The sequence below is a fragment of the Lactuca serriola genome, chromosome 4 (assembly GCF_051521515.1).
Source record: "Lactuca serriola cultivar US96UC23 chromosome 4, Lser_US96UC23_V15, whole genome shotgun sequence".
Lineage (NCBI taxonomy): Eukaryota > Viridiplantae > Streptophyta > Magnoliopsida > Asterales > Asteraceae > Lactuca > Lactuca serriola.
In genome coordinates, this window is record NC_136411.1 from 174,127,188 (window position 1) to 174,138,356 (window position 11,169).

At 34.7% G+C, this 11,169-nt stretch overlaps 1 protein-coding gene across 1 annotated transcript; it reads left to right on the plus strand.

Moving 5' to 3' along the window:
- The first annotated feature begins 942 nt into the window (after positions 1-942).
- LOC145102948 (K-box region protein (DUF1985)) lies at positions 943-4,516 on the plus strand. Its single transcript, XM_079040469.1, has 7 exons — positions 943-1,129; positions 1,413-1,628; positions 2,038-2,591; positions 2,809-2,953; positions 3,038-3,175; positions 3,266-3,421; positions 3,803-4,516. The coding sequence occupies exons 2-7, from the start codon at positions 1,614-1,616 to the stop codon at positions 4,328-4,330; spliced, it is 1,536 nt and encodes a 511-aa protein (XP_078896595.1). The 5' UTR covers positions 943-1,129; positions 1,413-1,613; the 3' UTR covers positions 4,331-4,516.
- The last annotated feature ends 6,653 nt before the right edge of the window (positions 4,517-11,169 follow it).

Sequence of the window (11,169 nt, forward strand, 5' to 3'; positions counted from 1 at the left end):
TTATTATTTAATCATTCTATTTTAAACGGAATGTTACAATAAGGTACAACAACATCAACCATACTGAAAGGGTGTTTCAGATTATTTTTCAAAGTGACTTTTTGGACTTTTGGTTTTTCTCAAAAAGCTAAAAGTCTAAAAAGATGTTTGGCAATTCCAAAAGTTCTTTTAGAACGATTTTTTGCCAAGAAGAAAAAGAAGTTGTTTTGAAAGCCATAATTTGTAACTTTTGATAACTTTTGGCTTTTTGGCCTTTACCTTCTGAAAAGTTATCTAAACACATTTTAAAACTTCTTTTGGAAAAAGCTATAAGTCAAAAAATCATTTTGTTAAAAAAGACTTTTAAGTTAAAAAGCAATCCAAAACATCCCCTAAAGTGGGTTGGTTATATCTATAGGGTAACCGTATCAAGTGTTAGGATTCTTGGACATGAAGATCAATCTTATTCACCATAATATTACTATATATGAAAATCTTATCTGGAAAGAAAAATATGTTGATTAATTAGATTAATTGGATTTTGTAAAGTTGCAGGTGGAGAGGGGGAAAGGGGATGGATGGTGGGGGTGAGAATAGGGAAAATATAGGTCCTTTTTAAAAATGATAAATGATTAAACAAAATTACAATTAAAGGGAAAATAATAAAATGTACATGAAAAGATGAAATTACCACGGTAGAAAAGTGACAGGTTAAGGGTGAGGGGGTAATAAATTGAAACCCTAAGGACCAATAACGTAATTTTTTCATATGATTTTTTATAAATCATAAAGACCAATTATAAAATTTTGTCTAAATTTAATAATATTTTAAAATGGTTGTGTAACCATTTAATACGGATACCAAAAAATTAAAAGTGTTACGATTTATGACCAGTTAAATAAATTTTGTCTAAAATTAATAATATTTCAAAAGAGCTTAAAAGTCCTTAGCTTTTTGTTTTCAACAGCTTCTCTTTAGCATAGCACATGAAAAAAAAAAAAAAAAAACCCTTATTTTGCTTTTTCCCTGAACATCCACAGCTGATTCTGCTGAGTTTTGCTGTAGAAAACAATCAAAAACTTCATATTTTGCTTTATTTCTCATGAATGATATTTATATTTAGAAGATCGAAAGCCTATCACAAGCAAGGTATGTAGTTTAATCCATTGTGTGCTTCAATTTTGAAACTTTATCGGAGAAAACAGTTCAATGTACCTTTACCAGAAGACCCAACCATTTGTTTTTATCTAATTTTAGACATTAATAATTCGTTTAAAAACCCTTATAGTTCTTTTAGCAACATCAACTCAAAAGATTCACAATTTGAATACAATTCTTGGTACTTATGAAGTATAAACGGGGCTCCTAGGTTAGAAGATTCGCAACAATATATTCAAAATTGAAGACTGTAATTTTGTGATTAATTGTGCAGATAAGATTCAGTTATGGCCTGTCAAGAATCAACAAGTTTAGTAAACAGAATACGAAACAAACACCACCAATTTCGCAAAACTCTGGCGAAATCTGTTTGTTCTTTTGTGTAATTCATTTGCAAACCTTTATGAACTTCTCCGAGAGCAAATTTCGCCTGTAAAGTGTTGCACACACACACACACACGATCTGGACAACAAAATGCCGGATAATCAAGTAAGTGGTCTTCAAATACTCGTTTTCTTGCAAAATCAATTTGTTTGGTTAGTGTCTACTGCTAGTTTAGTCGTAATTAGCTCTACAAAATATAAGTTTTATTTTGTGAAATGTTCTATTTTACATTTTTTTAGGCTATTTTTATATCAACTAACATAGGGGCCTTGTGAATTGTGGTAGTGGTAGTGGTTGTATATGAACAAATTTGGGTATGTAAACTGCATTAATTTAAATTTTGCATACAACTCATTTCACAAAGTTTGGTATTGCTTCTTGTGAAATATCATATTTCATCTTTTTCTTACATGTTTATGGTTTGCGAGATGTCTTAATTCCAATTTTTTACATTCCTTAAGTATGCCCTAATTGGTCCATTAAATGTCTCCAATTTGCGAAATATGTTTAAAAGGGTGATTACTACGAGGCAGCCTTGACTATCAAGGCAAAGTTAGGCATTGCAAAAGAGATTTTGAAGAAGTTGAAGGCGTCATCCGATGCGCGTTTAAAGATGTTCAAGACCACATGTTTTGGTCGGTGGTTAGATATTTCAACAGCGTATGGGGACCCACTACTCGTCCATCTAATGCTGCAAACTCAAATCTACCCGGAGCCAGAGCCTGCGGAGATGTGGTTTCGTGTTGGAGGATACGAGTTGCGTTTTGGGCAAATGGAATTTTGTCTCGTCACTGGATTCCGATTCGGCCACGTTCCTTCGTCATCGGAGACGTCCAAGAGCTGGTTTAGGATCCGGTTGTTTTCACGGATTCCTTCGTATCAATCGTTGAAGGTCTCCGACTTATTACAAGTCTTTCGGAGTAAAGAGTTTGCAGAGTTAGCAGACGTGGATGCAGTCCGTATATGTCTTCTCATCTTATTGGAGGTTGGATTCATGGGCCATGAGGATAAATCGGTGGTCTCCGATCGGCTCCTATGCCTTGTTGACGACTTAGTCTCGTGGAACAAGTATTATACAATTTGTTCTTTTATGTGTACAATTTATATCAACTATTTAAGTAAGGGAGCTGATTCGTACACAACAATTTTTCTCAATACATAACAACTTGTGGTTTAAAATATTGTATTGTACAACTCTATAAAACATAAATTGTTGTGTATGGAGAAAAATTATTGTGTATGATCACTTCCCTTTAAGTAATTTATCAATTCTATTATGGGATAGGTACCCATGGGGGTCGTATATCTGGCCGACCACCTACAACCAGTTGAATCGAGCGTTGTCAAAACGCGGACACCATGTGGGCGTTAGGACAACGCGTAAGAGGGTAGCGAAGTACACTCTAACAGGATTCGTCTACGCCTTCAAGGTTCGATGATATCTTTTTATTATCTTTTAAGTTTTTTTAATCATAAATCCATTGGTTGACGTTTTCCATCGCATGACTTAAAAGATATGGATCTTCGAGATGTTTCCTATTGCTAGAGAATTTGCGATGCGTGAAAGAGATGTGATCCCTCGGGCCATTGCATGGAGGAGAACCCATGCACTGTCGTGGGATACATGCCAACAATTTCTTGATGTAGATACGGTACGTTTGTCAAATTTGACAACATTGAATTACTTTTCATTAATTGTTATTTTAACTAATTAACTAGTTAATTGTGTTATTAATTATTAGGATGGGCGGCACCCTCAAACAGAGCTGACGCCCACAATAGATGAACAGTCTGCTGAATGGTGGATAGACAGTTGTCGTTTTTTTAACGATGTTTCCGAAAATCTTTCGCCATTGTCAAAGAAGAGTCGTCTAGAGCCACCATCGCAAAATAATGATGTAAGCATTTGAATTTTTACACGTTTATTATTATTTTATTTTTTATTTTTTATTTTTTTAGAACAACTAACGCACACATCCACGAATCCTAGTACTAAATCTACACCTGTTGTCTACAACGGGACTTGAACCCTCAACCAGTTAGGGGAGGGACACATTTCCAATACATGATACTGTTGTTTGTTAACTAATCAAAATATTTAAAAAAATAGATATGGGAATGCAGAGCCGACACAAAAAATTAAGGTTACATATATCTTGTATGTACGATATATATTTTTGTTAAATAAAAGGAATTAGGATTAAAGAATTTTGTCACTCTTTCATATTTTGTATATTATTTGGCCTACCCTAAAACAAAATCCTGGCTACGCAATGCAGGTTGGCTCAGATGATATTGAAGTTGAAGAGCAGAAGCCACCTTTGATTTTTCGTGATGGTCGACCACAAACACATCCGGACCCCACAAACGAATCTTCATACACTGCGATACCGTCAATGTCACATCCGGTCCCACCACCACGCCCGGTGGCGGCCACGGCTCCGGAAATATCCGATTTTGGTACGGCTTTAAGTCGTCCATTTTTCATGAGTTTTTATTACGGTGGTAATATTGAATACGAGAATGGAGAAATCAACCGTGAAGAATCAACATCAACTTTTACGATTCCAGCTAGGCATAAAATGCGGTATCAAGAATTTGTGGATTTGGTTTATGCAGCAGTTGGGGTTGAAAAAGAAAAGTTTAAGTTGAAATTCACTTTACATTTTGAACTTTGTGGGAAACCTAATTCTTCGCTTATTACGAGTGATGGGACTCTAGACTTGATATTCTTTCTTGCGGAGAAAGATGAAGGTTTTAGGGCTCATATTTATTTTGAAATGGTGGAAATTTTGCAAGGAAAATAACTTTGGCTAATGGATCATTAGGTATATCCTTGTTTCTATAATGTGTATACAAATAGCGTGATGTTAAAGAAAATTGATCACTAGGTTGTTTCTCTTGTGTGTATACAAATAGCTTGATGTTAACGAATAAAATGTATTTGTTATTTGGTGCTGGATAGTGTTAGAAGTTGTAAGTATTGTTGTTTACATGTATGTTGCTTTACAATTTGGATATAGTGGTAACTGGTGAACAGAATAAAAAATCAAGCCTGAGTGGTAAAAGGGAAGATACATTTACCATTAGATAATCCTTGGCATATATTGTTTTGTCTGTTAACCATTTAATGTAGTAAATTTATCATTGTTATTGTTTGATTTAAAATTCACACAGAATAATAAATTTTGTTATATTAAACAGAGGAAATTGTACGTTTGTTAAGTTTTATATTAAATTATAAGAATTGATAGTTTGTTACGTTTATTGGTTAGATCAGTCTACAACTCAACGATTGATTTGGGTGTAATATTTGTTTTTGTAGGAAAACGACTTGGTACTTTTTTAAGATGCTTCAATTACATGTCACATAGAGCTTTAAACGATTTAGTAACTCAAAATATTAGTAATTTTTTTTTATAACGTAGCTGCTGATTAAGTTAGATAAATTGAATCATTGTTTAATTGAGTCAAACCCTTAACAAACCCTGTAAAAGGCATATAAACGGCGATAAAAGTCTGAATTAAAGGCTTATAAATTGTAATATCAACAGTCTGAATTGATCGAGTGAGGCCCAACTTTTTATCATTATCTATTTAAAGGTTGGATTAGGTTGATGATTGGAATAGTCTTAATTGCTTCATCTTATATTTAATATTATAATTGTAATACAAAAAAAGTTATTATTTATACGAGAATTACCTAACTTCTTATCAAAGAGACTCTAACTTAATGTATATAAAAAAACATTTTTTCGAAAAATTGTTCAAATATGTTAAAAGATTTCACCTTTGTTTTGTGAGTATTCTACACATATTATTCAAATTATATATGTTTTGTGATTATTTTACACATATTATTCAATTATATATCTCTATAGTTTTATCTTATCTATCTCATATAAGTAATACCGTTTTTATTACGATTATAAGATTGAGCGATTAAGATTCTTCTAATCATCAAACTTATCCGACCAAAGTTTTCTGATTAATACTAATTTCTCTTTTTTCTACTTACAGAGTCCAATTAAACCTTATTTTTACACCCATTAGCGATCAAACTCAACTATTTTTTATGAAATAAATATTATTTATGATTATTTTTTATTTAAAGTTATTATAAATATTAAAAGGATTAAAAATAGATAATAAAAAAAGTTTTTTTTTTATATTCATCAAAAATACTTAATAAAATAGATGAATCAAAATTTAAAACAAAACTTAGATACAAAACATGGTAGCAAATACAAAACCAAATAGGTTAAATATGAAGAATTGAGAAATAAATATGAAATATATCAATATTATATTTATTAAATGAAAATTTTATTTTTTTAACTAAGATAATATTAAACACATTAATATTATCCTTGAAGGTGTTTTTTTAGTGGTGATATATTTGGTCATTTAGAAATAAGATCATTTTTGGTAAAGATAAGCCCAGAAAAAGTATTATTTTTTATGATATTGCTCCTATTTTTTGGTGTTCAAATAGGTATAAGTTACATCTTGATTGGATAGTGTGGCTTAAAAGCCTTATTTGTGATTTCTTGTAATGTTTTCAGACTTTTCTACTTAATATATTTATTTCGTTCAAAAAAATAATATTAAACTCATTAGCTTATCAAGTTTTATCATATATTTATATAGGGATACTATCACCAAGGCCCTACAAACTCTTGTCTTTTTTAAAAGGCCCTTTATGTTTATTTGGTAGGTATGGGCTTAAAATCCAATTTTACTTATTAAAAAAGTCATATTAAACAAAATGAATTGGTGAACCAATCATCTTTTCTCTAGCCAACCAAGTTTTTTTTTCATATAAGGTAAAGGCGGTGCCATCTCATTAATAAAGAGCGCCATATGGAACCTATATGAGAATAAAATGCCATGATCGATTCACAGTGTCTTATTTCTCCTCTCAAGCAAACCCTTCTCCCATAGTTATGTGTGTTGAGCTTTCACGATGGCATAATACCTTAAGGTTGAGCTTCCTTTCCAAAAAGTTCATTAGGAACCCGTTTTGCTACTTTTATGGTTTACATCATGTTCGAAGATGTTGATTTTGATGGGATGGACCTAATGAATGTGTTGCAGTTCTTGAAAGATTTACATAAGAGAAGTATAAGAAATTGTAATAGTGTTTGCCAAAATCATGATAACGTGAAGGATTAAGGTTCGTTTCTAGTGAGCTTGAATATGTTGAGTTCAATAACATTGCGTACAGTTGTGGAGTTCAACTGCCGATGTATGTGGACCATTTTGGCACTAATATGCATGAATAGATTTGATGAAGTTGTTAGTTTTGAGGAATACCATTCAGGTGTAGTAAATTTGTCAAGAGAAATGTATGATGACATTGACCTTAAATGACTTCAACAGTCATGTAAACAAGACCAACATGATTCTTTTTTAGTAAGTTGTGGCCTAAGGGAAATCCCACTCTAGAAAAAGTACCTAATGATGATCCATAAAAAGTATATAAGGATTATAAAGATGTTGAAGCAATTGAGAATTTCCCACATGTTGATGTAAAAACAACCTCTTATTAATATATACATTGCAAGAAGTGGTTGTCGAGGCCAACAAAATTAATAACCCTAAATCTTGTACACTAAAATAGTGTATAGTAGTAAAAAGGATCGTATCCACGAAGATTGGTTCAATTTTATAACTTTATGAAAATCTCTTTGCAAAAATAAATGTAAAATGACAATAAAAATAAAAATGGGGGTTTTGGTTCTTTTGAAATAATTGACATAAAACTAGAGTTAACTTAAGATTTAAGTAGACAATTCAACAAAAACAAAAGTTTGATGCCAAATCAATAAGAGAAAGATGGTTGACTTAAGGTTTCCACACTTGAACAATTGATGAACATATCATTAGAATCCAATGGTGCAATACTTGTTTTAAATCTTTATTTGGCTATAGTAATCCAAGAAGCCTGAGATTACCTAGACTTTTCTTAGTTGTTAAAATACTTAGATAAGCTCATAACAATTTCTTTAGTTAAAGTCACAATTTTCATTAAGCTTGTACTTAGTGAAAATTAACTAGCATTAAGAACCAAAAAGTCACCAAATCCAAGAGGAGTCAAATTCTTTCACTTCCGTGTTGGAGAATTTTTTTTTTTGTGATTGTGTGAAGTGAAAACTAACACAAGAACCACTTGTTGCTTGCCAATTTGAGGAGCATTTACTTAATCAAGAAATTAGCCAACTAATCACTACAAGTGCATTTAAACTCATGAATAAAAACATACAAGTAGTAATAAGATGTTAAAACATAAAACATTCTCATAAAGATTCAAGAACAAGTTCATGGAGTTCTTAAACATTCAAATGATTTCACCAAAGTCAACCAAGATTAGTTTAGCCTAACATGGCTAAATTCAAGAAAACAAAGTAAGGTTAAAAGTACCCAACATGTAGCAAGAATGTAGCAGTCCAAATTTTATAGAGAATTTTTAACTTTTTATTTCATAAATATCAACCACAACATGTCCAAAAAATCCCATTACATAGCCATATTATTTTAAGGTTTAGAGTACGAAAACTAAATATGAAAACACTGGTGAATGTATGTCGTGCCATCAAGTCGGTCCCTTGCCCTTATCGATAAAAGTACCTGAAACACTCAATAAAACTATAAGCACAAGCTTAGCGAGTTTCCCAAAACACACGAATCATATAATCACATGATACCTTGCACATATATATACATATAATTTTGTCATGGACTCCCTCCATGGTCTTCATTGGAATGTCATGGGCTACCCCCATGGTTTTATATCCCTGTGCCATGGGCTCTTCCCATGGTCTTTCCAAATGCTATGGGCTCCTCCCATAGTCTACAAATAAGTCCACATATAAGTCCAATACCAAACAATTACATATTCTAAAGCAAATCATATCATAAACATTAATGGGTCGACCTTGGTGCCTTCGACCCATGAGTATGGTGAGAAGATTCACCTCAATCCGCTGAACATAATAACTACTCGCTTAACAGTCTAAAACCTCACACTGAACAATAATACAAATAACGCTAAATTAGGATTATAATTCGCCCTAATAAAAAGCTCAGAAATCTAAGTCCAAGTTCCTCCATAGTGGCCTAACGGTCATTCCTTTATTAATGGGCCTATTATCCAAAGTTCGTAACTATTATGGGTCACAAGGCCTAAGAGTCCCAACTAAGCTACTAATGACCCAATAAAGCATTCCATTTTTCAACTGATCCAAAACCTCAGGCCCACGATCAAAACCCAAAAACCCACATAAGGACCAAATATTTGAGCCCAATGCTTAACAAGGTTTCCTGAACTGTACGCCCGACGTACACACTGGTATGCACAACATACCTCAGCCGGAGGCAGTACGCACTGCATACATGGGTGTACGCGTGGCATACGCGCCGACTATAAGAAGTCCATAAACAAAGATCAAGTCTCATAAGCCCTTTCCTACGTCTTATCTCAAGAATGGGGACCAAACTATCTCAAAGATTGCACCTTTAAGCATTAAGACACTGGATCCTAACTAGAAATGCAACTAAAAGGCTTAGGAGTAGCTCATACTCAGCAAGATATAACCTTTTGGGTCCAAAGGGAATATTTAGCCTCAACCAAGAACTTAAGGAAATACAAGCAAATATTTGAGCTTTATACCTCAATGTGGTGCCAAATGAGTAGCAAATGTTGGATCTAACGTCTTGGAGACAAAGCTTTCTTCTTGTACCACCTTCTTCACCACCAAAGAAGCTTAAAGTCTCTCACTACAAAGCTCAAGAGGTTCAAAATTTGCTAGGGTTAGCTAAGAGGGCCAAAATGATAGTGAAGGCTGAGGTGAGGGAAGGTTTTGAGGTCATAATGAGGTTTAAATAGTGCACAAAGCCTAATCACTAGGTTTTGGTCTGAGCCACGTACGTCCAGCATACGAGATGTATGTGTAGTGTACGCACCCGGAGCCCTCTACGCCCAACATAAGAAGAGTTACACTCGCATACTAAAAAAGGTTAAGATTCCAATCTCGGGGACCAATAATGTCATAAAATCAAATTCCAAAAGTTAAAGACCAACCTTATCAATCTTGGATGTTACAATTGTCCCCACTTAGTCTAGACTTTGTCCTCGAAGTCTGCTGATGCAAATAGATCTGGGTAATGTTCTCGCATCTCGTCCTCCGGCTCCCAAGTCCATTCGGAACCTTTCCGGTGCTGCTATTGAACCTTCACCAGCTTCACTACCTTGTTACGAAGAGCTTTAGTTTTTCTATCCAAAACTATAATAGGATTCTCCACATAATTCAGGCTCCCATCCACTTGAATATCATTCAGAGAAATAACAGTGGCCTCGTCTCCAACACACTTCCGGAGCTGCGACACATGGAAGGTGTTATGGATCTAACTAAGCTCGTCTGGAAGATCCAACCGATAAGCAACCCTGCAAACTCGGGCAGAAATCTTGAATGGTACAATCTATCGGGGGCCCAGCTTGACCCTCTTCCAAAAATGAATAACACCCTTCCAGGGTGACACCTTTAGCAGCATAAAATCGCCTACTTGGAACTCAAGATCTGATCAACGCTTGTCAGCGTAGCTCTTCTGACGGATCTGCACAACGCTCAGTCTATCTCGCACGTGCTGAATCAACTCAGCGGTTTTAAGTACCACTTCGGTGCTTCCCATGACTCGAGGCCCAACCTCACCCCAACAAACTGGAGTCATTCACTTCCGACCATACAACATCTCAAACGAGGGTCGGTCAATACTAGCATGATAACTATTGTTGTATGATAATTCTACTAGTGGAAGGTAAGTATCCCAACTCCCTCCAAAGTCTAATACACATGACCAAAGCATATTCTCGAGTGTCTGAATTGTCCGTTCACTCCGGCCATCAGTCTGGGAGTGGTAAGCAGTGCTGAAATGCAACTGAGTACCTAACTCCTCATGAAACTTCCTCCAGAATTTGGAGGTGAAACGAACATCATGTTCCGAGACCACATATATCGGCACCCCGTGCCAGACCACCACCTCCTGCACATAAATGTCTTCTAATTTCTCGGTGGAGATACTTTCGGAAATTGGAATAAAATATGCCCTCTTGGTTAACCTGTCCACAATAACCCAAATGGAATCCACTCTCTGCGTCGCCTTAGGTTGCTCCGTGATAAAATCCATGGTGATCTCTTCCCATTTCCACATCGGAATAGGTAGCGGCTTCATCTTTGTGTGAGGCCTCTAATGTTCATCTTTGACCTTCCCATAGGTCAAACACTGCTCGACTGACCACACAACCTCCTGCTTCATGTAGGGTCACCAATAGCTCAATCTCAGGTCTCGGTACATCTTTGTGGCCCCTGGATGAATAGATAATTTGGACTTGTGCGCCTCCTCCAAGATTCTTTGCCTCACACCCCCGAATGCTAGAACCCAAACCCTGCCACACTGAGTCAATAATCTTCAGCTGTCTCGAACAAACAATGGAATCTGCCCACAAATCTGCTCAGTCTTCCAGTTGTAACACCGTAAATTTCAAAACAATTTTTCTTTTGAAAAATTATAATTCTCAGTATATATTTCACAAAACATCATTATTAAATCACAATAACATAGTTCCATGTTTTATAAAATGATAATC

Bases quoted from the DNA above. Each gene is read 5' to 3' on its own strand.
- LOC145102948 (XM_079040469.1), top strand. The intron at 2,592-2,808 runs GTATTATACAAT...ATTATGGGATAG, and splicing joins GACTTAGTCTCGTGGAACAA to GTACCCATGGGGGTCGTATA. The intron at 3,422-3,802 runs GTAAGCATTTGA...TACGCAATGCAG, and splicing joins CACCATCGCAAAATAATGAT to GTTGGCTCAGATGATATTGA.